Raw genomic sequence first — 27,537 nt, forward strand, 5'->3', positions numbered from 1 at the left:
GTACCACTTACGTAGACGGCTTGATAAGACTGGGATGTGTATTTAATCCGTATTAATATAATCAGTAATACTTCATAATAGTAATACAATAAAAATGTATTATTTTAAGAATATATGGCCCCTTGGTTTTGCCGTAGGGCTTATATATATATATATATATATATATATATATATATATATATATATATATATATATATATATATATATATATATATATATATATATATATATATATATATAAGTCTTACCTACATTTTCTGCGTGCAACTTTGACCGCAACGTGGCGCATATCGCGTTTCTGAATATTGCTCTTTCTGGCAGTTCTGAGCTGCTTGTAGAGAAGTCTGTTTGTGTGATTGTGTCTTACACAAAAGTCACTGTGATGTTTGAATAACTGCGTGTATAAGTATAATATAATAGATCCGTGGTCTACACCATTGGGCCTATGTAAAGCGCTGACACTGCCACTCTCGCGATACTTCCTGTGGGTCGCCAGCAGTATGGCGGCCGTGGCGCTCACGTCCTGTCGTAGAGGACTTTCACTGATATTTACGAATGGAGGATTCTCTGCTCTGTCTACAACGTACTCGAAAGGTTTGTCCCATCATTATGACTAGCTGAGAGTAGTTGTATGTATATTTAGTTGTCTAACACGACCATAAACGCCTTGAGGGGGTGTGGCGCACTGGCGGCGGAGTGGCACATTTAGGGCATGTTGGTTTGCTCTTTGCGCCTAGAACACAGTGAGCCACAGAAGACGTACAACTACAGAAGAACAAGCCCTGGACTAAAACTGTGAGGAGACCTTGCTCAACACCCGGTCTGGAGAGACGGGAAATGGCGGAGGAGAGTGGATCGGGGATGGAAGACGCTCTGGACGGCGTGGAGGAGCAGCCTTTTCTGGCTGCACGTGCCCGGAAACGTAAAAAGTCCCTTAGCTCGTCCGAGGGTTCTGGGAATGAGCAGCAGGATGAGGCTGAAGCTATTGATGTCCGGGGTGAGAGCAGAGACTGTAAGGTGATCATAAAGCTTGCACAGGATAGTGCATCCTTTAAGGAGTGGAATTCAGTGGCATTGTCAAAGAGCCTAACTGTAGCTGTGGGAGTGATCAAGAGTGTGAGTGTCCTTAGAGATGGCTCGCTGCTGGTCGTGTGCATGGACGCGGCTCAGCAACGGAAGGCGATTGGAACTAAACGTCTGGGTGGAAAGGACATTCTTGTGTCTGATGCTGAAAGAAACACGGTCAGAGGGGTTATCGTAGGTGTCCCTACGGCGACGTCTGTGGATGAAGTTAAGGAGAATTTGACTGGAGCTACGGTGGTGGACGCTAGGCGTTTGAAGGTGACCCGGTTTGGGGTAAGATGTGACATGATGTAATGGTAACACTTGAAGGGAGGTGCCTGCCTAGTAAGGTGTTCATTGGGTACATGTGCTATAGCGTCAGGCCATATGTTCCGCCGCCCCTGCGTTGCTTTAAGTGCCAGCGCTTTGGGCATATTGCAGCGGTCTGTAGAGGGAGGCAAAGGTGTGGTAAATGTGCAGGAGATCACGAGTATGGGAAGTGTGACGTGGGTGCAAAACTGAAGTGCTGTAACTGTGGGGAAGAACATAGCTCTGCCTTCGGGGGATGCAGGTTTAGCAAAAGAGCTGCTGAGGTGCAGAAAATAAAGGTCTCTCAAGGTATATCCTATGCAGATGCAGTCAAGAAAGTTTCAAGTAACGAGTTTAGAGTAAATACAGAGAGGGGAGCCAGCGCTGCTCCCAGCCAGGGCGAAATGAGAAAGGCCAGCGTGGCTCCCAAGAAGTGTGAAGGTTTCAAGAGTGGAGGTCCCAAGTGTGCAGGTTCCAGAATTAATGAGAATACCCTGGTTGTGGATAGAGAGGATTTTGTACTCTTTATGGTGGATGTTGTAAACTGTGCTGCTCAGACTCAAAGCAGAACTAAAAGGATCAGGATCATTGCTAAAGCTGCAGGGAGATTCCTTGGAACAAAGGAGCTTGATTGGGCAGATATAGAAAACAGGCTAAAGGCGCTAAATGGGAGTCGGAGTGATGGGGGTCTGCTTTTGGGGAGTCAGAGTGATCAGAGTGACGAGATGGGGGTGGGGGTGGTCTCCTGTCCTCGCCCAGTCTCGTAGACGCACGGCTACCAAGCAGCGACATCAGTGGAAATATTAAAGCCTATAGAATGAAGCCTAAAGAATAAAGCTGTACGGTGGAAGCACCGAACGTCAAAGAAGGAGAGGAAGATGAAGAAGAGTCTCCCTGGAATAAAGCCGGTTGGTCTCTGAAACAACAACAACTATTCTAGTCACAAAGACATATCATGACCTCATGGGCTTTGTAACACCAAAGCAATGGAAGGAGTACTTTTACGGACTACGACAGAGTCTGAGGACTACGACAGTAGGTGGCAGTAATGTAACACCAATGAAGAAGGAGTACTTTTACGGACTACGACAGAGTCTGAGGACTACGACAAAGTCTGAGGAATAAAGTCTGGCGGTAATGCAACACTTGGATGCCAACCGCCATAAAACAACAACAACAACAACTACGACAAAGTCTGAGGAATAAAGTCTGGCGGTAATGCAACACTTGGATGCCAACCGCCATAAAACAACAACAACAACAACAACAACAAAATCTTTTGCGCTGTGGGTTTTATCCTTTGTATCTCGCTAACTATTGCATGCTTTGCTTTCTAATGTTATTCGATAATGTATCATTAGCTCGAGATTTAACTTTATTTTAACTGATTCAAAAACATGGCCTTCTGTCCTCCTCAGCCTAATGGTTTCTTCTGTCAATGAAGCATTTGCATTTTTTATATATAATATAATTTTGGAATATTATTTATTACATCTCTCCCTCATGAATGACTTCCTGTACATTGTGTAATAGACCCTTTGTTCTGTGTCACACAGTCGATAGGAGACACAAGTCCACAGTTCAATATGCCTCACGACCAGACCTCCCTAAACTGGCCTACAGAAGAGTGAAAGGAAAGACCCCAGGTGTCGTTTTTCTCCCTGGATATGGCTCCAACATGAACGGCCAAAAGGGGGAGGCACTGGAGGAGTTCTGCAGGTCACTAGGCCACTCTTGTCTAAGGTGAGACATTCTTTACACATCAACCAAGCACTTAAACATTAAAACCGAGTATACGTCAGACATTTTAACATTAGATGGTGGCACAGTGGCTCACTGGCTAGCTATGTAGGGTTTCTGTGTGGAGTTTCTTCATGTGCCTCGCTTAATTTCCTCTGGGCACTTTGGTTTCCACCATTACAAAATGCAGCTTATGTATGTATGTCTGTTATGTATGTTATGTATATTATGTATATATGTTATGTATATATGTTATGTATATATGTATATATGTTATGTATATATGTATGTATGTTATGTATATATGTATGTTATATATGTGTTATATAAAAAATATATATAAAAAATAAATTTAAAAAAAAAAAAATCTCTTTCCTGCTTCAAGTCAATTGCTCAAGCTAGAGACGTATGAATTTTGGAGGCAGCACAAATGTTAAGCTTCAAAGAACTACAAGCGTTTCCTCAGCAATGAACTGAACGATGAATGAACGAGCACTGCCCACCGAGAAATCTCTCATACAAACCACTTGACATGCACTTAAAAGCAGCATAAAACATGCTCACGATGAGCTCAATTATCCAGTTAACGTAGTCTTGACCAAGCCTTTAGCTCAACATCCGGCAGCTTCAAAGATGGTTCAATGGCAGAGAATGAAATGTTCACAGAGGAATCACTTAAGTATACTTACCAAGCCCTTTCTGTGGAAAACCATGCGTCATGGTTCTAGGTTAGTACTATACAGCATTAACAATTTAGCATTTTTTTTTCATAAATACACTAACTATCCCAGTTAAATAGATATTTCATAGATTAATGAAATGAGTACATCTTGATTCTAGAGCACATTTGATCACAAGTGAAAACATTGGTACATCTGTTATGACCATGTTCTCTTCATCTTTCTCTTTTGCTCGCTCTTTAGGTTTGATTACACAGGGCATGGGGCATCAGAAGGGGTGATTGCAGAAGGAACAATTGGCACGTGGAAAAAAGATGTTCTTTTTGTATTGGATGAGTTAGCAGAAGGTCCTCAGGTGAGTTTAGCAGTTTTTCATAACACAACCATAAAGAAGACTTTCTGATATACACACACATACGTATTTTACATTGTGTTCATATTAAACAACAATATTGATCTAAAATGACTTAATTGTGAATGGGTTCAGTGACTGCAGCAGAGCTTTTTGAAAACAATTAATCTTTCCTCTGAGAGAAATTTGTCTTGGACCGTCTTAAAAAGAACACTGCAGATATATCTATCTGCAGAGGAAAGCACGGAGCACAGGGCGGTGGTCTAGGGCAGGTGTCTCGACAACCCAGTCCACGGACAATTTCATCACTGTTCTCAAACAAAGTAGATACAGAGCAGGGATTTCAAGATTATTTGGTTAATCGATAATTGTGATTATTTTGGTCACAATATAATCGTAAGAACTAAAAAATAATAATTGTAACTATTTTAGAAGAAAATTTGGATTTTGAATCGATCTATAGTTTAAAAAAATATGTAGTTTTATTTTGATATTCAAACAGTTCAGTTTCATAGAGCTGGTCACAAACTTGAGAAATAGTAACATGTTAGACACAGTCCCTTTCTGTTTTTTCTCACAATTATTGTAACACTAAAATGTTGCGTTGTAACATCCTAATACAGAAAAGGGGGCCCACTGCTCTGTATTAGGATGTTACAATTATTAGGATGTTACAATTCTCTTCCCTCTAAACTTTAGAGGGAAGATATAGGATTTCAGATCAATGGCACCTCAAATGCAGGGCACAGAAGACAACTCAAACATGTGTGAATCACTCAAAATACAAGTTTAAGTGAGTTAATGATGAGGGGAAACTACTATAACATAGTGAAAAGCTCTTAAAAGTTCACTTGGCATTATGTCTCATTTTAACAGCAAGAACATTCTTCATACTGTGTATGATCTTGTTGTTGCACAGTGTATCCTGAGGGTGGCGGTATGTTTCTTTGTAACGCCGTCTCTGCTCTTTCCTCAGATACTAGTAGGGTCAAGTATAGGAGGGTGGCTGATGTTGCTGGCAGCAATCGCACGTCCAGAGAAAATTGCTGCTCTCGTGGGCATCTCTACCGCTGCTGACCAGATCGTGACATCATACAAGTCTCTTCCACTGGAGGTGAAACTAACAGCTCTAGAAATTTCAATAGAAATTTTCCCATGTTAAAGTAATAGTAATTTAAAAAAAAATATATATATATATATATATATATATATATATATATATATATATATATGAGATATAAAAGATTCATAAATGTATGAATCTGTTTTTGATTATGATGTTAGAAATATCAATTACCACAAGTTTTAATACTTTCATTTCAAATCCATATTTTGTTAGTGCTATAGTCTAAAGATGTAACCCAATGTAGCTATAGCAATAATTTTTCCTCTTGATGCACAGACACGGAAAGAGTTTGAAGAGAAAGGAGAATGGATTGTCCCCACTAAACACTCAGAGGAGGGGTTTTATAAGTTTAACATGGACTTTCTTCAGGAGGCAGAAAATCACTGTGTTCTCCAGAGTCCCATCCCCGTCACCTGCCCAGTCCGTCTCATTCACGGGCTCAAAGATGAAGATGTCCCCTGGCATATCTCCATGCAGGTGGCCGAGCGCATCCTCAGTCCTGATGTAGATGTCATTCTAAGGCGACATGGTCAGCATCGTATGTCTGATAAGGACGACATCAAGCTTATGGTCTACACCATTGATGACCTCATAGACAAGCTTACTACATTGGTTTGAGAGGGTGAGCCTGTGGGCTGCTGTGGTGAAGGACTGTGATTACTGTGAATGCAGCCCTCCAGGGAATTACCAAACCGCACCTTCTTCTACCAAATATCACATGTACACCTCTGTTTATCGTCATTTTATTAATGTTACAGAAACCCCTAGCTTCCGATATTGCCATGTAAATATATATATATATATGTATGTGTGTGTATATATATATATATATATATATATATATATGTATATGTATATATGTGTGTATATATATATATATATGTGTATATGTATATGTATATATGTATATATACACATATATATGTATATATATATATATATATATATATATATATATATATACACATATATATGTGTATATATATATATATATATATATATATATATATACACATATATATGTATATACACACACATATATGTATATACACACATATATATATATATATATATATATATATATATATATATATATATATATATATATATATATATATATATATATATATATATATATATATATATATATATATATATATATATATATATATATATATATATATATATATATATATATATATATATATATATATGTATATATATATATATATGTGTGTGTGTGTGTATATAGATAGATAGATAGATAGATAGATAGATGTGTGTGTAATTCAGACACGATAGTTATGTTGGTAAACTTATGCCCTTTTTTTTCCCAACAGTTCTTTTTTGGAAAGCTTTTTATTCTGTTTTAATTTTCGATGCATAGTTTACTGTGCCTTTTTTTTTATCTATATTGCTTTGGCCAATAAAAGTTCTGCACGTCGAAATAATTCTGAGTTTTGTGTCGGACGAAGATTAATAGGAGACAAAACATAACAATACTTGGAAGTGGCTAAACATTGGGTATTTGTTGAATATCTGTGGTGTGGACCTCCAGCCAAACACCCCCTGAAAGAGAGTGGCTGTTGATGATAGACAAGTAATTAACTACAAGTATGACTCTGCTCAATGAGTTGAACGTAATCAGCTAGTCTGTCATCTCATTTACTGCTGCAGCGACCTTTAACTCTTGTATGAGCAATGTAGTTTGTCATGTTTGGGTCACCACTAAGATCACAGATATTTATGGGACAGCACAAGATGTGGGACAAAAGGTCGCTGCATTCTGTAATCTTTAACAAGGTTCTTTCGTATACAGTCAACCGGAAAGCTGAGTAAATGAACATTATAATGACCTTGTACCATATACACCCAGAAATTGAAATTCATGATTTGTGCTGCCCGGTGGCCAAGTCATTAAAGCAGCTGCACATGTGCCAGGCTCTGTGCAGCCGGCCACAGCGTAGAGATTGCTATTTGCTGAATGTCTCCCTTCTCTCACACCAATTTCACTTTACACTCTCCTGTCTGATAAAGCATAAGGGCAGAAAATAATGTAAGCAGATTTAATTACAGTTCATAACATGCTTACTCACGTTGTGTGATGACGCAGCAGGTTGGGTTATTCTTAACATAACCAGACAATATTAAGCTACAAAACATCACAAGACAAAAATAGATCGATGCTGTGAATAAAGGCCTCCGATATGCCATTGTCCGTCACGTCTTGAGCGTTGGCCCAGCTCTGGGGACCCCTTCCGGACGCATATAAAGCGTGCGTCTCGCCCCTCCCGGTCAAATCGAGCTCAGCGTGGCCCGACGCGACTCTGCTGCGCTTCATGGATGCTTCGGCTGTAGAGCATCCTCATCCCTGCCCCGCTCGGAGGAGAGTCTGCTGAAGCTGTGACGGGACGTGTGGAGACATCTGTTTGCGGTAAGTCAGCTGTTATATATGCTTTTGTATTTTTGACATAATTGTTAATGATACGTGACGCAGTGTCGCAGCCAAGACGCGAGCGTTTTCTTTTTGCGCAACGCTCATTGATCGTTTTAACATTTTTTTTTTCTTTTTCTTTTTTTTTTTGCAAGCAGCTATATGTAGTTGTGATGTATAATTGTACTGGTTTTAAATTTAGTCAGGGTGCCCAGACAGGACACTTGCCCCTCGAACAAAGTCAATATAGTGTAGCCAGCAGTTCATTCATTCTCTGAAAGTGCCTTTTGAATCTAATGTAATCAGTGCAGTGCAGGCTAAATCTAGAACTTATGTATCAGTAACGTTGTGGAATATGAACTTAATGAATAAGGTTAGAGTTACAGTGGCACCATTATATTATTCATTTCACGTCGTGTCTTTCCACTGGAGGTCATACTTTCAGCATCATCCACCACTCATCATGGCACTTTGCACATTGGACTCTTGGTTGCCATAGCAAAAGAGGGTGTGTCTTGTGTGGGACAGCTTCCAGAGACCCCACCCTTCTCTGCAGAAGGTCCAGGTCAAGACACAGGCCCAGTAAAGACAGAAACGGCCTTTTTATATATATATATATATATATTTATGATGATTTCTGCATAACTGTCTCTTTGCTTTCATGCAGGTCTATATTGTGTGACAGGCAGAGGGCTACCATGGCTAACAGAGGACCCAGTTATGGACTGAGTAAAGAAGTGCAGGAGAAAATAGACCTGAAGTATGATCCTGACCTAGAGCAAAAGCTGGTGGACTGGATCGTGGCTCAGTGCGGGGGGAACCTGGACAAGCCACAGGCGGGCAAACAGAACTTCCAAACATGGCTGATGGATGGAACAGTGAGTGACTTCAGGTCTTCAACGCAGCCTCTTAAAGTAGACTGTTGAATTATTAAGAGATTAGATTGTCCTGTAGAAGCTTTAAGGAGAACAAATCTGAACGTTGTGTTATAAGGAAAATATACACATGGATTATAAATCCACATCCAATTTGCCAGAATGTCTAATTACCATAAAACACCTAAACTATACCACTTTCACAGCATTGGGCTGCTTTCACACTTGTATACCAGATGAATGAATGAAAATGAACTAAACAAACCTGGGATTTAACCAGGACTGGACCGAGGCTAAACCAGGTCTAGAACAGGACAAACTAGATGTGTGAACCCACAATTTAAGATAAGATAAGATATTCCTTTATTGTTCCACATGGGGAAATTTCATTGGTGCAACGCAGGTAGATACAGAGGTAGATACAGAAGAACAGATCACTTATAGGAAGATCTGTAGATCAGTAGAAGATCTCCTATAAATAAATAAAAACTCCCATAGACAAATAAATAAATAAATAAATACCATTGCATGTGATCCCGACAGTAATTGCACATGAATATGTGTCACGACAGCACATAGATTGCACATGCATTTCACAGTAATTGCACATGAATTACACATGAATTCCAACAGCAATTGCACATATGACAGAATTGCACATCAGTATTAGGTTAGGTCAGTATTGCGAGTGTTCAGTACTAACAGTTTTTGTTATAAAGTCTGACAGCAGCAGGAAGGAAAGACCTACGGAACCTTTCCTTCACACATCGAGGGTGGATCAGTCTCTCACTGAAGCTGCTCTCCAGAGCGGAGAGAGTGTCCTGCAGGGGGCGACACTCATGGTCCGGCATAGATGTGAATCTAGCCAGGACCCTCCTGTCCCCCACCTCCTGCACCGAGTCCAGAGCACAGCCCAGGACGGAGCTGGACTTCTTGATGACTCTGTCCAGCCTCTTCCTCTCCCTCTCTGTGACGCTGCTGCTCCAGCAGGCCACACCGTACAGGAGGGCCGATGCCACCACAGAGTCGTAGAAGGTCTTCAGGAGTGGCCCTGTCACTCCAAAAGACCTGAGTCTCCTCAGGAGGTAGAGCCGACTCTGGCTCTTCCTGTACAGTGCGTCTGTGTTATGAGTCCAGTCCAGTTTGTGGTTCAGATGAACACCCAGGTACTTGTATGAGTCCACTCTCTCAATGTCCCGTCCCTGGATGTTCACTGGTGAGGGGGCAGTGGGGTGGCGTCTGCGGAAATCCACCACCATCTCCTTGGTCTTCCCCGCGTTGATGTGGAGGTGGTTCCGCTGACACCAGTCCACAAAGTCCTGCGCCAGTCCTCTGTACTCTGCATCATCGTCGTCCGTGATGAGTCCGATGATGGCAGAGTCGTCAGAGAACTTCTGCAGGACACAGCTGTCCGTGTCATGTCTGAAGTCTGCAGTGTAAAGGGTGAAGAGAAAGGGCGCGAGGACAGTGCCCTGGGGCGCCCCCACACTGCAGGTCCGAGTGTCAGACACACAGTTCCGGGCTCTCACAAACTGGGGTCGGTCTGTGAGGTAGTCCAGGATCCACTCTGCCAGGTCATACTCCACACCAGCCGTCTCCAGCTTGTCCCTCAGGAGCAGCGGCTGGATGGAATTGAAGGCGCTGGAAAGATCGAAGAACAGAATCCCACAGAATTTCCAGGTGAGAGAGAGAGCGGTGCAGCAGGGAGATGACGGCGTCCTCCACTCCGACGCCAGACCGATATGCAAACTGCAGCGGGTCCATGGCTGAGCTCACGGTGGAGCGGAGGTGGTCCAGGACTAGCCGCTCCATTGTCTTCATCAGGTGGGACGTGAGAGCCACTGGCCTGAAGCTGTTGAGGTCTTTGGGGCCCGGTGTCTTAGGCACAGGTACCAGACAGGAGGTCTTCCAGACCTGTGGTACCACCCTCAGCTTCAGGCTCATGTTGAAGACATGCTCCATAACTCCACACAGTTCATCTGCGCAGGACTTAAGGAGCCTGGGGCTGATGCCATCAGGTCCTGCTGCCTTCCTCACTTTAATCCTCTTCAGCTCACTCCTCACCTGTGCTGCTGTGACAGTCAGTGGTTGGCAGGGGGACCGTGTGCTGGGGGGATGGGTGAGTCCAGGCGAAGTGGGGAGCTGATGGTCCGGGGCAGATAAGCGAAGAGGAACAGATGCAGGGCATTGTCCAGCTGTGGAAGAGGGAGCATGCAGCTGTGCAGGGGGAGGGGCGGGTGACCGATCAAACCTCAAGAAGTGAGCATTTAAATCATTCACCCACTGTAGATCCCCCTCTGTCTGGGCAGGGGGGATTTGAAGCCCGAGATGGTTTTCAGGCTCCTCCACACTCTCTGAATGTTCTTTTGCTGCAGCTGCTCGTCCATCCTCCTCTTGTAGCCGGTCTCAGCCTGCCTGATCTTCCTCCTCAGCTCCTTCTGCACAGTCCTCAGCTCCTCCTTGTTCCCTGACCTGAAGGCTCTCTTCTTCTCCTTCAGCAGAGCCTTCAGTTCACGGTTAATCCATGGCTTGTTGTTTGGAAAACACCGCACCGTCCTGAAGGGAACAATGTTCTCAAAACAGAAGTTGATGTAGTCCGTGATGCACTCTGTGATGGTGTTGATGTCCTCCCCATGTGGGTCATAAAGCTCAGTCCAGACAGTGGTGCTGAAGCAGTCCCTCAGAGCCTCCTCGCTCTCAGCAGACCACATCCTCACCTCACGGGACACCACAGGCTGCCTGCGCACGATGGGTTCATAGACAGGCCTCAGATGTACAAGGTTGTGGTCCGAGCTGCCCAGGGGAGGGAGGGGGGAAGAAGAATAAGCCTCCTTGGTGTTGGCAAAAAACAAGTCCAAAGTTCTATTCTCTCTGGTGGGGCAGGTAACATACTGGGTGTATGTTGGTAGAACAGAAGAGGGAGAAGCGTGGTTAAAGTCACCAGAGATGAGGAAGAGAGCCTGTGGATGCTGTGTTTGCAGCCTACAAGTGCAGGAGAGCAGTGCTTCACAAGCATCTTCAGCATTGGCAGACGGGGTCACATAGACTGCGCTCAAAATCACATGTGATTTTGATCACAATTTATGATATGCCGTAATTTATAATGTTTCGCTGTAAACCTACTAATTTTACTGTGGCAATTGTGGCATTTTATTATGTGGATTTATGCCCTTCAAATCTTGAAACCACAATCTACTTAATTTGTAGGACTTAATCTGAACAAATTTGCTGTCTGCCTTTAAAAATGCTGTGCTTAGTTTTGCCGTGATCTGTGCGTCAGCTTAATGTAATCAAGGCCTGTGCATTTCTCTGCCTTGTGCCAGATCCTCTGCAGACTCATCAACAGCCTTTATCCAAGAGGAAAAGAGCCCATCAAAAAGATCCCAGAGACACAGATGGCCTTCAAACAAATGGAGAAAATATCACATTTCCTGCAGGCCGCTGAAGCTTATGGTGTCACCACAACAGACATCTTTCAAACTGTGGATCTATGGGAAGGTGAAGTTACTTTGGCATAGCAGCATTAGCATCATTCAATTGTTCATTCGAATACTTTGAGATTTACTGTGACTAATAGTTATGATTGCATAGGAAAGGATATGGCCGCAGTACAAAGGACACTAATGGCTCTTGGGAGTTTGGCTGTGACCAAAGATGACGGACATTACAAAGGAGATCACGACTGGTTTCACAAGTAAGTTCGGTGTACGTAAATAGTTGGCCCTGTTGAGTATAGTATTTAAGAGTTATAATGTGTTAATGACAGTAACAGAGAGAGTAGAGCCATCAGCACTAAAGAATTGATGGGAGTTAAAGGTGGAAATATCTTAGCTGAAGATGTTGAGATCTTATATTCATGACAAGAATGGGCTTGAATAGAAATTAGTGCAATATGTTTGATCAAATTGGTCAAGTCAGCGACCAGGGCTTGACACCACAAAAGTATTTTTCAGCAATAAGAACTCCTGTAACTGAATAAATATACGTTGGAAATGTTTCATGCCATACTGTCAAAAACATTTCAGGCAATGCAATAACATCTCCATGGAGACAAACAAATGAAAAGTTACACAGTGCACCTTTAAATTGTCTGAGATCTTGATGCCATCCATATTAGGGTTAGTGTTATTAGTTTGTATGTAGCCTTTAAAGGAATCTTGTTAAAAACTGAAAAATGTGTAAAAGTCAAATTAAATAACGCAGTAGAATGGGCTGCTCTAGATTCTTCATAAAACTAATTGGCTGGAAAAGATTTGAAAAGGCAAGTCATTGTGGACAGTGAGCATAAATAAATCTGCCTGAAAGCTGACAGTTCCATCTAATATCTAATTTCCCATCAGTTTGTAATGCCATTGTGTCCTTGGGCCAAACACAATTTCCGGTGCGGTGCATACACTGGGGGATAAATGTGTTACTGCTTAGACCAGTGGTCCTCAAACTTTTTTTTACACCAAGTATCACCAGATCTATATCAGGTCATAACAGGTCTATTTCTGGGCTAAATGACAACATTGTCACAGTACGGTAGTTCTAGCTTAGAAATGACTCAAGGAAGAGCAAAACTGTGGAGAAAAAAGTACTAAACAGGACAGAAACACAAAAACTTAACTATAGGACTACAGTTAGAGAAACGCCGGCTTAGACCATTTTCATTTCACCCTTTACATCAGAGAGACAGCTTGTGTTTTGGACATACATTCAAAATGAGATGAAGGACATATGTAAATAAACATTTCACTTCACGTTTTGTGCAGGAAATCTCAAGGCTACAGACGAGAGTTCTCTCAGGAGCAGCTTCGTCAGGGCCAGAGCTTGATCGGGCTGCAAATGGGGAGCAACCGTGGAGCTTCCCAGTCCGGTATGACAGGCTATGGTATGCACCGTCAGATAATGTAGACTGAAGACCACTGACTACCTAACTGTATTTAACAACTGCTCTGCTTGTAGCTCTTATTTTTACTAATACCACAAGTGTTGTAGCCCCAAAGCCTTTTTCTCACTATGCTAACCTCAACTTCCCTGGACTTGCTGCTTTTTTTAAACTAAATATTTAAAATGATGTCAGATAATTTACTTCACTGTTCCTTTCTTGCCTTGTTCAGCCACAGGCCCACATAGTATTGTAACAGCTCTAGCATGTGTTGTGTTTTATGTTAAATGTTAACATACAGGCATTTAACATCACACATTTGAATAATACAGTACATTCATGGGTTACGTTAAACCCAGTGACTGATATTGCTATCTTGTCTGAAGACCTCACATGTTGCTGGGTTATGATGACAATGCATATTGGGTGCTGATGAATTAAATTGCTTGCAAAACATTTGAATGCTCTGTTGTTTTTGCTGTAGTTTGTTCATAATGTTTTAATTTGCTCATATGCTTTAGCCTGTTGAAATGTGACATACGAGAAGTAAGATATTGCTTGAATGTGCACTAATGTGTCTTATTTGGTATGTTTTGGAATAGATTTATAACTGTCTATGGCCACTCTGACTGTTACTGAAAATGAAATTAAATGCCAGTCCATATCATGTCCTATGTCCCTTTTTATTGATACGATTGACTGTGTGCGTGCGCATGAGTGTATGTGTGTTTGTTAGGGATTTGCTCTTATCTTTGGTTCATGCTGCGGCCCCTCCCACACACCCCTCCCTCCTGTGTCAACTCATATGTACAATTTAATAAAGGGGCACATGGGGGCTCAGTCACTCGGGTAACATACAGATTTTTATGATAAACTGGTCAGGCAGCTTCCATTATTGATACTTAATGTGCGTGTACATAAATGGTTGTTTTTATTCTTGTCATGCTTTGAGTCTGCGTTGGGGTCAGGGCACTGGCAATAAATAAAATGATTTACATTGTGAGTATGTCAGATTATAAATGTTATAGTGATAAATACAATAGTGAAAAGCTGTTTTGTACTCTGAAACCCTCTGTGAATCTTTGCACGACCTTAGTTTATTAACCTTCATGCTTGAGGTACTTTGAGTGCAGGTGATGTGTAACAGGGTCAAAAGAAATAAGTAAACCAAAAACTCAGCCCACCAATAAAACTACCTTGAGGACCAGCACATTCTTGCCTAAAGTGCTCCTACTTTGTGTATTTTAGGTTCGTGCGCTTCATTTTCAGTGTAGAGACAGTTTTTTTCTTCAAAGGATATGCTGGAGAGTATTTGTTCACTGAGTTAAATATGACTTTTGTTACAATATGGGGGAGGAAAAAGTTGTATCTGAGAGTCTATGCTACATTGGCTTTAGTCTTGTTAGCGGTCAGAGGAGTTGCACAAGAAGAAATGCAAAGTAAAGGTTGTATTTGTGGATATCCTGGGATGCCGGGAGACCCAGGACACAATGGGATGCCTGGTAGAGATGGCCGGGATGGACTAACAGCCGAGAAAGGAGATAAAGGTAAGTCTCGATGAATTAATAATTATATTTGCATCAAAAATTATATTGAATGTGATCTTAGGAGATATCGGTCTTGTTGGATCACCAGGGATTGATGGCCAAAAGGGAGACAAAGGGGACACGGGTAATTATCAATGATCAATATAATACAACAACATTTGTATGAGCATTGTGTGTGACATTTATTGTGTTTATTTCTTCTTCACAGGCGCAGTTGGCCCAGCAGGGCTCAAAGGTAAAAGGGGGGACAATGGAGAAAGAGGACCTCCAGGAAAAATGGGGCCCCAAGGGGTCCAGGGGCCCATAGGCCTTAAGGGAGACCAGGGAGAGATTGGATTGCCTGGACCACAAGGACCTATCGGGGCTGTGGGGCCCCAAGGACCAGAGGGTCCAAAAGGAGAGATTGGTCTGAGAGGGGACAGGGGCATTCTGGGCCCACTGGGCCCCCCTGGTCGTCCGGGGCCCAAAGGGGAAATTGGGGTTCCTGGACACAAAGGCAACATTGGCTATCGCGGAGAGAGAGGATCTCGGGGAGATAGGGGTGATAAGGGTGAGAAAGGTGAAGCATTCGCAATCCATAAAAGTGCCTTTTCTGTGGGACTTACAGCACAAACCAAATACCCAGCAGCCAATGCACCCATCCGGTTTGACAAGATTATTTACAATCAACAGAATCACTATGACCCACAGACAGGGAGATTTACGTGCTCTGTAAGAGGAGCTTACTATTTCAACTACCACGTCACTGTTTTCTCCAGGAATGTGAAGGTCGCCTTGGTTAAAAATGGGGTAAAGATCATCCATACAATGGATAACTACCAGAGCAGCGAGGACCAGGCGGCAGGAGGCGCTGTGCTGCCCTTAGAGGCCGGAGACAAGGTGTGGCTGCAGGTAGTAGGAGGAGAGCTCTTCAATGGTCTTTTTGCTGATGAAGACGATGACACCACTTTCTCTGGGTTTTTAATTTTTGCAGATGAATAAATCTTGTTTCTGCTCTTGTAATTATTCTGACAATTGACTGGGTAATCATTGTTACAAGGGCAAATGTAGCCTAACTTTACTATAGCCTATTGTCTGTTTACTTTCTTGCCTGTCAACAATAAAGAGAAAGTAGTCAGTCAGCCTTTATGTTCTTCTGGTATTCAGGGATGGGCAGAAGCATACAACAAATACCTTCTGAGTAATTGTTTGGTATGATACAGTCACACTACAGGAGAATGAAGCAGAGGCATCTGGAAGGGCCAGTCTTTTTTGTCTTCCAGAATAGCAGGAACACTTATTTTTTCCCTTCAATGATGTGCGTCTGTGAGGGGCGGGGTTACTGGATCCTGGTTGGTCCTCATTGGGTCTTAATTGAATGGTTTTGCCGTGGTCAACCAATGCCCTCAGCCCTGACCACCAAAGCCCCGCCCCGTGCAAACACTGCAACAAGTGCATTAGTGATGCTGACGAACCCAATCCTCAAGAAGAAAGATCCACTTTTAATGGGTCTGAACAACGGGATTGTGATCTTTTCTCCTCTACATTTCTATTAGAGTTCATTTTCACTTACTATTTTGTCATATTTATTCTTTTTTTTCGCGTTTTCTTTAGTAGATTTGAACCACACGGAGCTCTCGTCCGTCTGAAGAAGTTTATCAGTGAACCGTGTGCTAAGTGGCTAACGCAGTGTGTCCAAGGAGCCATTTCTAATGTTGCGGCGAAACTAGGAGACGCATTTGTTTCTTCCGCCACCAGCATGAGTGTACGAGGCGGTGCTGAGCGAGCAGTGGAAAACCTTTGCACCGTGGAGCGAGTTTGGGGACTGAGCCATGGGTAAACAACAGACGCGCACAAACAGCAGCTACTTTGATGTTGAGGAAAGGTAGAAGTGAGGATAACGTGGGCGACTATGAGCAGGGTAAGTCAAATGTTCCTCACTGATGTTTTTCTTAACGTGATCTTGTCCCAAACTGTAGCTGCGGTAAGTTCCAGTCCTGTGTTGTTGGATACACGGGACCAGAGGGGTTTCACTGTGGCGCATTTGCCCCTGGTTGTTATAGTGATGGGGGAGATGCCAGGCTGTGCAGGGAGCTGGTCTGGAGGGGCAGTAAGAAGAACAGTTTATGCAGAAAAACAGCTGTCTTGTCATTTATACTAATTTATTTTACTGTGTTGCCTAAATCAATACTACTGAGAATATACTGGCAACAGTCTGTGGTGTGTTTTATTAGTTTATGGTGTCAAACATTAGTTTCACTTTACTTTTTGACTTACTCAAACATCTACTTATAGGTCATATGTGAACCAATTGTTATGACTGATATTATTTATACTCTTTATTATGTACCATAGTTTATGTTATCAAAGCCCAAAAACAGTGGCCATTGACAAGCAAAGCGGGAGTGTTTTGTCCCATCTTGTGAGTGGTGTTGGATTTCTGGTTGTCTGTCTCTATGACAGCCCACTGCAGATCGGGTGAGTGGGACACTCCCAGCTTCAGCCTGTACCTGGACTTCCCACGCTTTTTAACCAAAGGATCCCTGTTTCTGAGTGATCAAAAATGAGGAACTGGGTCAAGGCCAAACGTGACACCTCAATGAGGACCAAGAAGACTACTGCAGCTCATGGCTCGCTTAGACTTAGAAACGGCACACTCATTATTTATGTATCGTGAGCAATGACATCATATGTTTTTATGTGCGGAATGTTTCTTTGTACCCCTCGAATCCAGAGTTCACATAAGCCAAAATCCCCCACAGGGAGTGTACAAGGCTTGAGTGTCACTCTCAGTTGCAGCTCAATGGCCTGGTTGTCTCCCTGATTAGGCTATCATGTGCAGATGAAAACAGCCCTATACACAGACTGGTAGAGCTCCTCTAATCAGATTATTACTGCCTTGGAAAAGGTATGGAATACAGGCACACTTGTCACACTTAACTTGTCACACTTATTGCTTTTCATCTTGGGAGGGCTGGTTGTTTTGTACCAAACTAAAAATAATGATTGTATTCAGTTTAAATCATTATGAAATATTGCCTAATTCCACCCACAAGTTGTGCAAACCAAATTACAAACATATTGGTGTAAAGTTCTCGTTTGCGTTGTGAATAACGCTTATCAACCAATCTGTTGAGACACACGGCAGGCGGTCGTGTGTCCGCTAAAGTGACTTCTCACTGCTCGAGGCCAGTCTGTGGCAGAATTTGGACTAGTACAGAGAACGATGGGAACATTACTCTCCCCCGTCCTTCTTGTCTGCTCATTTAATGCTGACTTCATTGTAAACTAATGAGTTTTATCCTTCCCTCAGGCGGGACATGCCTCTGCACAGGTGAACTATGGGAAGAGGGTCACTTTACACTGTGCATTTATGACTTCTTGCATAAATGCCTGGGGGATCCAGCCAAACAAGAAGAGAGTAAATTATTTAAATACATGCCTCCCCTTTCTATGCAGAGTGTTTTTGAGAGCCAGAGGAATGTTGATGTCGCACATGTGTTTTGAGAGTGCGTGTTTTAGATGATGCCTGTTTATGTTTTTGGATCTTGTTGTTGTTACTTGCCCATCTTCAGTGCTGAGACTCTAATCTGCGCCTGGCTCCAGTGGGCTGTGTGTGGGGGGAGTACTGCTGGAGTTCTTAATTAACCCTGCACCAGCTCCCAATGTTACTCCTATGTACCACTGAGCACAAAGAAGCTGACTTGTCATAACACAGAATAAAGAGTGCTCGAGTGTCACCTTGCATGCTCTGGTCCCCACCTGCACCATATCTGTGCCAAGCATTAGCACAAGCCAACTGTGACAGTCGGAGCTGAGGTGATTTGGAGGCAAAAAGGCGACAGTTTTTTCAATGCTTATCATTGCTGAAGTATTAGAAAGCAAAAACACAGTCTTGAAACTCTTGGAATTCTTTCCTTATCGCCAATATGTGTGAAGGAGTCATGGTTGAGAACTTTTCCCAGTTTTTCCTTGTGGCTCTGCAGCTGCAGCGGTGAACGTACAAGAAGACAATTGAAAAGAGCCTTGAAAGAAGCACATTGTTGGTGTGCTGTGTTGACTGTCTGTCAGCGGCCGTGCTTGGCAGCGGTGGCTCTGTGTTTACATAAGTCTCTGTGATGGAGAGGCTGCTTGAGCTGACAGCAGAATCCACTGAGGGTTTGATGGAGAAAGCCCATCTGCTGCTGAAAGCGTGACTCCCATATCCTTCTGCCTGTCCACATGGCCACCATCAGGCTGTGTGTGCTCAGTAACTTGTAGACAGATTTGAATCTCTGTAAAGTATGTATTTCTAAAAGTATGTGTAATTTAAAGATTAAAATAACTAGTGTTTTGGGCAGATGCTTGAACACTTCATTGTCTTGCCAGTATTTGTTTGTGGGATCATTGTTGCTATGATATAATTGTTGTATATGTTTGCTTTGCACTTAGACTATGGTTGTTTGTGTATTAGAACTATGATGGGGCAGGAGGGTTCGCTTTTGTTATTATATTTTTGTATTTCCTTTAAAAGTAGATAAAACCTTCTACATCGTTGATTATTTGATATTCCAGAGAAAGGTTTTTTTTTGTTCTTTAATGAAGTTTAAAAGCCAAACCTTATCTCATCATAATCTGGGGAAAAACATGGCAAATTATTCATTTAATCTCAACGGATTATTAGGTTTCACTGCTTGGTCACGCTCTCAAAGCCCTACTTCAAAGTTCCTTTTAGCCACTGCACTGAATCACACATTGACACTACCCTAACGGGGCCACTGCTCCCTCTGACATTGAAAGTTACAAAGAAGTTTTATTTTTCTGGATTTGCTGGTGCTATTCTTCTTGAGGTTCATAAAAAAGACTTGCTTTTTATTTGTTACAACCAGACAATTACAGAAAGAGATTGAGGTGAAAAAAGCATCATACAGTTCAACATACAGGAGTGAACACTACAATTGCCTTCATAACATTTCATCTTACTAAAATTGTATAGTTAGTGTGTTTTAAGCATCCCAATTACGATAAAGTACAATTTTATTCAACAGAAACGTGTTAAAATGTCTTTTAAACATTTTATTTTCAGCCAAACATGAACTGTCTGTAGAGAAATATAACATATATTTTTCAATTTTTTTTTTCAGCTCTTAAAGGTCTATCATATACAAATAGCCGATATAATTTCAGATGAACAGTACATTTAAAAAAAAAAAGTGCATATCGTGTCTGTCATCCAGCGGAGGGTCCATAGGTTTGAAGCTCTGAGGGGTGTCACTTTTGCGGCTGTTGTTGTTGTTCTGACTCTGTTTGACATGTTTTTAATATCTCAATAATAATGTAGAGAATAATTTATTCACATGTAAAGTAAACTACTGTGCACTTTGGAAAGTGTTTTTATTCATTCATGTGTTGTGGATCTCAGAAGCTTTCTACTATTTTGTTTCACAGTGTATTACCAAAGATAATGAACCCATATTCTTGTTTTTCAGGCTGAACAAAAGGACAAAGTCTTGTCCGCGAGCGAAGACTCTTTCGTCCACACCTCCAGAACTGACCCTGTGATTCGCAGTCGTCCCCTCAGTGATCTATATCCATTTCAGAGCAGCGCTGAAAGAAACGCCCCCTACCTGCTGTCAGGATGTGGCGCCCAGGTCCAGCCTGTTGCTGTCGGTCCACACACAGAGGAAAATCTATCTAATGGCATCAGCACCTCGGCTTGGTCAAACCCGCTCAAAGTACAGCCTGAGACTAAACCCTCCAGAATTATGAGGCTCTTTTCTAACTCCAGGAAGGGCCCCCTCTCCACTCCCAGCCCCACTGCAGACTGTCCACGCTCAGCCTGCAGTCAGGATGGCAGCAGTGGCCTGCAGTCCTGGTCAGGGATCTCAGGCCTGGGCGTGGTGGACTCGTTCAAAAAACTCCGCTCTTCTGTCCTCCAGGGCATCCAGAGCAGAGGATCTACAAACCTCAATGGGGAACATGTCCTGTCATCTCACCAGGAGACTGCTAACTGTGCTGACCTCCGGCTAGATGCAGAAAAAAAGTTTACAAATGAAGGATTTTTTGTGTCAAATGGAAAATTTATAAACCAAAAACAAAGCCAGTGTGGCTCTGACAATGAGGACTTTGATGAGTATGATGAGGTAAATGGACGAACACGTAACTCTCGCTTCTCAAGGAGTATCCGCCGGGCATATGGAGCAGGTCGTATCTCTATTTTTGATGTGGGAAAGGGTAAAGCAGCAGCGGGTGGAAGGAGAGAAGTTGTGGACAGTCAGAAAACGGATCATATCGATGGTTGGCCTCAGAGAGACAACTCTAGTGAAAGCTGTAATGGTAAAGGGCTGAGTAGGCTGAGCAAAAGCGCAGAAAACCTCCACATATTCAAAACTCCTTTTAAGCGTAACACCACGACCCCAGGTCCTTTTTTGTTGTGCACTGATTCACAGAGTAGGAGCAGGGTGAACGGGACCCCACACATCCACAGGACCTCCAGCGTCTCTGCTGTGGACCTCTCTGCTGCTGACCGGAGGGGCAGCCCTGTCAAAACAATAGGCCCCATGAGTAAACTGGTTGGCAGCATGACAGATCTATCCATGCGCCGGCGGCAGAGTTCTTCCCCCAGCCCCACGTCTCCCACGCCTATGTCCCCTCTTAGTCGCCTGCATGACGACTACTCTCGACGCCTGCCTTTTGTTCACACCACAGAGCGACAGCGCAGGCCCTCTCCCATCAGAGCGAGGGTCCTGTCTGTCCAAATCCCTCCAGAAAATGACATTAACATTCACCAAGTCCTCATCAGCCCTGTGAGTTTGGGAAAAACAGACCTGTCCTCTGGAGGTCTTCACTGGGAATCAGTGAATCGATCTTCAAATGAATATTCCCACCACATGGAGACATATGAAGTACCTCCACTGAAGACGCATGAGCAAACAAACATCCAAGACCTGACAGTGGTCACCTTACTACTCAACCAGGTACAACACATTTGTGTTTGTAATTTCACCAAAAATATATATATGTAAATTTGAACTCATTATAGCAAATACATTGTAATATTAATCACACAGTTTAAGCTCAGTATTTCATTATTGCATTCAGGGCATAGTATAAACGTGTGTGTGTCTAGCCAATGTAATTATCTCCCATCAGGTGATGATTTTATGTACTGATCTTTGAACCTTGCTAAATGGAAAGCAGAAGTGTCTTTGTGGACGTGTTCCTTGTCAGTACAGGACAACTGTCCTGCAGAATGTAGTTATACTCGTTCCAAAGTTTACTTCAATGACAAATAAATAATGAGTTTTTCCATTTCCTGTCTGCAGTGCTAGTACTTAATGATATAGGGCTTTTGACTTGACAGGTCACCTTCTCACTGCCATGTGAGACACCCTGAAGGAGCTCCAAAGTTAATGATTAGACCTTGTTTATGATTAAGAATCCTTGCAGTCAGCTCTGTGGTCTCGCAGCTAAAGCTGAGCTAAGCCCCGCCTCTCCTTACCTTCTGCCTGTAACTGAAGCAGAAGGAGTCAAAGTCCAAACTTGCGGCCTTGAGCAGTTTGGCCCCCATGTCGATCTACAGGGTCATAAACATGCAGGGAGAATTGTAATGCTTTAGCTTATTTTGGAGGCAAGAAACTGACTTGAGACGGACCCTGGAAATGTCAGCGATGTTGATTTTAGAGTTTAAGAGAGATCCGTTGTCCTAGAGAACGTTCCACTGGGACAATGGTGCTTGTCTACTGTGTGCCTTTCCGCTGTATATGTCAAGGACCAGACTCAGACAGAGAAGTCTCAGAGGTGAGAACTGATGTGGCTGCTTTAGTGGAAATGGCAATAGCTAGACAAGTAACTGTGTGCCAATGTTTGACTTGTGTGCCTCCAATACTCCGAGAGAGTGAGCATTTAATTGTGAAATATTTAGAGTGACTTCTGTTGCGTCTGTTTGTTCATGATAAGCATGTAGCCTGATTGTGTTCAATAGCAGGGGCAAATCTCTGTGTGAACTTTTGTATAAAACCAAGTTTCTCACGAGAATATGATATACTGCAAATGCGGCCGGCCGGCAGCAGCCATTGGTTTCTGATTAACTAATGCTCTGCCCAGCAAGCACAGTGTTCTGCAGTAGGGCACTATCCATATTATTTTTAACTACTTGAACTTTCCTGTTTTCCAAGGTGACATCAGAGCAACCTGGGGGGGAAACTCTTCTTCAAGCAGAGGAATCCTCCCCTGCACCCAGCAGCACCCCTTCTGTCTCTCCCATGAGCCTCTCTGACTCACCCACATCTCCCACTGCAGACACCTCTTCTGTGCAGCGCAGGAAACGAGGAAGGAACCCCAGACTCCGGCCTTTCTCTGACTATGGCCAAATCTCCCAGAAGCAGTGTATTCCTGAGGAGCTGCTGTGTGAGAGGGCAAACGGCACGCTGCCCGACTCTAATGGCAGAAATGTGTGTGAAGCTGGTGAGAGCACAGAGGACTGCAGTGTGGACAGTGACACTCCGCTGCAAAGGCCCCGACCCATTTCAGTGATTGGAGTCCTGGATGTGTTTGATGCAGAGGAGAAGGGCGACCAGCCTCCTTCTGTAAGAATAATTCTGTCTATCCAGTATTTTCACTTTTAGAAAGTTTTTTGTATAATTATCATCACAGTTGTAGTTTTATTTGGTATAAGAACAAAGATCTTTTGTTTTGAACATAAATTCAAACCAAAGACATTTCTATCTATTTTTAACATGTGGGTGGGAAAAGAGAATCTCTGAAAGTAAAATGTGAATCGTGTGCCCCTATTTTCTAAAGGATTAAAAAAGATCATTTATAACTGCTCATGTAATCTGCTTTCTGTTTTAGCCCTTGCCTCGGCCGCCGGTCCCGTCGCACAGGGTGCCCCCCTACAGGGCGGTGTCTGCCAGGTTTCGCCCCTCAGCCCTGTCCCAGAGCACGCCCATCGGCCTGGACCGTGTTGGGCGTAGGAAACTTCACAGAGTGCTCAGTGGTGAGAAGCAGAGATCAGAGATTTTGACTAGACTGTTGAATTTCATGTGGGGTGCATGAGTCCCACATCGGCCTGTGCTTTCTGACTTAAAACTGTTAATAGTTTATAATTGATGTTGTATTTGTTCACATTATTGTATTACAGACGGCATTTCAGAGTGTTCGGTGACTCTTGATGACAGTGTGAGTGAAGAGGATGAGGATGGGAGTTTTGATGAGCTCAATGATACGCCGTATCTGCAGCCGGGGGTGGAGCTCTCAGTGCTCAACGAGGTGAGGCAGAGGACAGGACAAGTGTGTATGGGGCTGTGATGCAACAACATTGATCTCAACGCATGAAAATGTTGATGTTTGTTTTCAGTTGTCGCACAACTGTCACATTAACTGTCTGGCAGTACTCTCAAGTCTAGACATAATCCAACATGTTCTACATGGACTTATGCTGCTTGTAATTGTAAGTTTATCTTATCTGCATGTGTTTCTTAGTGGATAAACTCTGGTCATGCCGTGTACGCTGAGGCTCTGTGGGATCATGTGACCATGGAAGAGCAGGAGCTGGCCTTCAAGGCTACAGATGTGATCCGTGTCCTGGATGCATCCCACAGCGAGTGGTGGTGGGGCAGGGGGGCTGAGAGGGAGGCCTGGTTTCCCTCGTGTTTTGTCAGGGTAAGTGGACTGCTGACCTCTTGTTTGTGTGTCTTTTAATTTGTGAAGAAAAGCAAACTGGCTTTGCTCCAAACAAACCCATGTGGCCCTCTTGACATGCTTTAGAAAAGTTAAGTCAAATGGTTTCTGTGGCAACATAGCTGATTGACAGATGAATTCCTGTTGACAATTTTACCGTGGCGACATCGTTTGATTGACAGGTGACATGATCTGCAATTTGTTAAGTCACTTAACTTGTACAGAAGCAAGTTCAACATAAAATGTATCACTATTACATATTTCGTTAACTCAGCATTTTACTGTAAATCCCAAAATGAAACTTTTAATAAGAATAGTAATAATGGAGAGCACTGAGGAGCCTCTTCTGTCCTCCCTGACTCTTCTGCTGACAGTGGGCAGACACCTGTCCGCAGTGAACCAGTGGCAAACTGGCTCTTTATGAAAAACACAGTGTTTAATAAAGCTGAGGCCGAGGCTGCTCCACCTGTGCTGCTTTCTCCTCTCCAATCAGTCTGAAGGCTCAATGAAGGATCGCGTTGGCACTGGGCATTTGTTCACTTTGAGAAGTCTTGGCATTACATGTTTCAATTCTTAAAATTTTTAGGTTCGTGTCAACCAAGAAGACTCTAGTACAGAGAGTGCTGAAAATGTTGCTGACCTAGAAGCTTCCAAAGTATCCCACAGCTCTCACCACAAGGAGCAAATGAGAACAAACGTGGTCCAGGAAATCATGAACACCGAGCGCATCTATATCAAGCACCTCAAAGACATCTGTGAGGTAAGCACCGCACTGTATTAACATATCTTCTGACATGCATCGCACAGAATCTGTCAGACCACATGTCTTGTCATTTTCAGGGTTACATTCGCCAGTGCCGTAAACATTCAGACATGTTTACAGAGTTACAGCTGAAGACTATCTTCAGTAACATTGAAGATATCTACAAGTTTCAGAAGCAGTTCCTTAAGGACCTTGAGAAAAAATACAACAAAGACCAGCCCCACCTCAGTGAGATTGGCTCTTGTTTTCTACTGCAGGTATATGATGAGCACTTTTTGTATGTTATTGTTCATATCCAAGCAATATCCATAATTGTATATGTTTTAATTTCAGGGAGAGGGCTTTTCAATCTACTCTGAGTACTGTAATACTCACCCAGCGGCTTGTCTCGAGCTGCAGCGCCTCATGAAGTCAGGACGTTATAAGCACTTCTTTGAGTCCTGTCGTCTCCTTCAGCAGATGATTAACATTTCAATTGCCGGGTTCTTATTGACGCCTGTTCAGAAAATTTGTAAATATCCCCTGCAACTGGGAGAACTGCTTAAATATACTCCCCAAAATCACAGGTATGGACTACTCCCTTAACAAATATGCATCTCATGTGTTTATTACAAATATGTTTCAACTGGTACTTCTCAGTGATTACAGCGGAGTGTGTGAAGCCCATGAGGCAATGAAGAATGTGGCCAGGCTCATAAATGAGAAGAAGAGGAGGCTGGAAAGCATTGACACCATTGCTCATTGGCAGGTCTCTATTCTGCGTTGGGAGGTGAGTTTTAGTCCTCTTAATAATGCTTCTGGATTATCTGCATGTTTCTCTGTGTGACTCGTTTAAATGTTTTGAAGGGACCTGACATATTGGAGCTCAGCTCTGAGCTTATTCACTCTGGTGAAATGACTCGAATCATCCGTTATGGCAAAATGCAGCAGCGCAGTTTCTTCCTGTTCGACCACCAGCTGGTGTTCTGTAAAAAAGATATCCTACGCAGAGACTTGCTGCACTATCGTGGATGCATGAACATGGACCAGACTGAGGTGCTGGATGTGCCCGATGGACGGGACTCAGACCTGGGACTTACTCTGAAGAATGCTCTGCGTCTGAGAAATGCCTTCACTTTGGAGTTCATGTGCATGCTCTGCTGCAGAAAGGCCCAGGACAAACAGAGGTGGTTAGAGGCCTTTAACAAAGAGCGACTTAGGGTCAAGGAGGATCAGGAGATGGGTGAGTGGGCCAAAAGCTTTGTGTAATACAACTGTCAAAACCACAATGTAATACTAATGTATCCATACTCTTCAGGGATGGAAATCAGTGAAGAGCAACGAAAACGGGCGATTACGAATGCCAGAAGAGCCAAACAGGGGAAATTAAAATGTAAGCCATTTCATTTTGAATATGTCTCCTTCTGTTTCAGTAGTAGTTAATGTTTGACATGTTTACTTGCAGCTCTTGGATACTCTAGTTCTGTACCATCTCACCACCAGAACATCCTGCCCCTGCACCAGCGCCACGTCACCATCCCGCCCAGTGTGCCTCAGCAGCAGGTCTTCTCACTGGCCGAACCGCCCAAGAGGAAGCCCTACCACCTGCTCTACAGCATCACCCGCAATGCCTTTTTCCGGAAATGAAGATCCACTCTTGTCTGTCATCTTTCTCTGTACCGTCCTCAAAGTCACATGAACACTTTAACTTTGTCCATTTTGCCTTTGAATGTGTGTAAAGTTGTGCCTTAAGTGTTGTCATTTTGTTTCATGTTTATTTTATTAAGAAGCTGCTCACAAACCCCACACATGCCCCGTCTTATGATTAACCCTAGACGCAGTGTTTTAATGTTGTCCTTTGCTTTTGTGAATTTTACAAAGGCTGGATCCTTTTTGCTGTGAGTTTTCAGCTCTGCGCAAACAAAAAAAGCCAAAGGATGATCAATTTACTCAATAATTGTCAACAATGTAAATAAAACATAAATTGGTAAAAGTCTCTACGTTTTACTTACAGTTTTCATTATGTAATCATCCAGCGCTAATAAATTAAACATTAGTTATGACATAGGACTAAACCCGGCTCGCTACCACTAGATAGATCTCTTTACCTGCTTCCTGGCTGTGCTGAAAGGTCAGGTTTCACACACCTCTTCCAGTTCA

At 43.0% G+C, this 27,537-nt stretch overlaps 4 protein-coding genes across 7 annotated transcripts; all 4 read left to right on the plus strand.

The window, feature by feature from the left end:
- The first annotated feature begins 448 nt into the window (after positions 1–448).
- Positions 449–6,052, plus strand: abhd10b (abhydrolase domain containing 10, depalmitoylase b). Its single transcript, XM_072450796.1, has 5 exons — positions 449–595; positions 2,929–3,115; positions 4,036–4,147; positions 5,121–5,258; positions 5,547–6,052. Exons 1-5 carry the CDS (start codon positions 502–504, stop codon positions 5,886–5,888), a joined length of 873 nt encoding a protein of 290 aa, XP_072306897.1. The 5' UTR covers positions 449–501; the 3' UTR covers positions 5,889–6,052.
- Positions 6,053–7,496: 1,444 nt separating this feature from the next.
- tagln3b (transgelin 3b) lies at positions 7,497–14,111 on the plus strand. Of its 3 annotated transcripts, none has more exons than XM_072450798.1 (5): positions 7,497–7,704; positions 8,390–8,582; positions 11,903–12,077; positions 12,171–12,273; positions 13,334–14,111. In XM_072450798.1, exons 2-5 carry the CDS (start codon positions 8,403–8,405, stop codon positions 13,473–13,475), a joined length of 600 nt encoding a protein of 199 aa, XP_072306899.1. In that variant the 5' UTR covers positions 7,497–7,704; positions 8,390–8,402; the 3' UTR covers positions 13,476–14,111. The 3 variants fall into 3 exon arrangements, with proteins under 3 accessions (XP_072306899.1, XP_072306898.1, XP_072306900.1); XM_072450797.1 differs by having other exon boundaries at positions 7,526–7,704; positions 8,372–8,582; XM_072450799.1 differs by lacking the exon at positions 7,497–7,704 and adding an exon at positions 8,148–8,269 and having other exon boundaries at positions 8,372–8,582.
- Positions 14,112–14,526: 415 nt separating this feature from the next.
- c1qtnf9 (C1q and TNF related 9) lies at positions 14,527–16,118 on the plus strand. The gene is made up of 3 exons (XM_072450795.1): positions 14,527–14,996; positions 15,058–15,120; positions 15,205–16,118. The coding sequence occupies exons 1-3, from the start codon at positions 14,780–14,782 to the stop codon at positions 15,975–15,977; spliced, it is 1,053 nt and encodes a 350-aa protein (XP_072306896.1). The 5' UTR covers positions 14,527–14,779; the 3' UTR covers positions 15,978–16,118.
- Positions 16,119–16,553: 435 nt separating this feature from the next.
- spata13 (spermatogenesis associated 13) lies at positions 16,554–27,287 on the plus strand. Of its 2 annotated transcripts, XM_072450801.1 has the most exons (13): positions 16,554–16,896; positions 20,444–21,931; positions 23,132–23,542; positions 23,808–23,952; positions 24,097–24,224; positions 24,438–24,617; positions 25,222–25,395; positions 25,476–25,655; positions 25,732–25,964; positions 26,038–26,167; positions 26,245–26,620; positions 26,696–26,770; positions 26,843–27,287. In XM_072450801.1, the coding sequence occupies exons 1-13, from the start codon at positions 16,888–16,890 to the stop codon at positions 27,022–27,024; spliced, it is 3,711 nt and encodes a 1,236-aa protein (XP_072306902.1). In that variant the 5' UTR covers positions 16,554–16,887; the 3' UTR covers positions 27,025–27,287. The 2 variants fall into 2 exon arrangements, with proteins under 2 accessions (XP_072306902.1, XP_072306903.1); XM_072450802.1 differs by lacking the exons at positions 16,554–16,896; positions 20,444–21,931 and adding an exon at positions 22,510–22,754.
- The last annotated feature ends 250 nt before the right edge of the window (positions 27,288–27,537 follow it).

This window comes from Eucyclogobius newberryi, unplaced genomic scaffold, assembly GCF_026437365.1.
Source record: "Eucyclogobius newberryi isolate DKJ021-1_F unplaced genomic scaffold, fEucNew1.0.hap1 SCAF_18, whole genome shotgun sequence".
NCBI classification, from domain to species: Eukaryota; Metazoa; Chordata; class Actinopteri; order Gobiiformes; family Gobiidae; genus Eucyclogobius; species Eucyclogobius newberryi.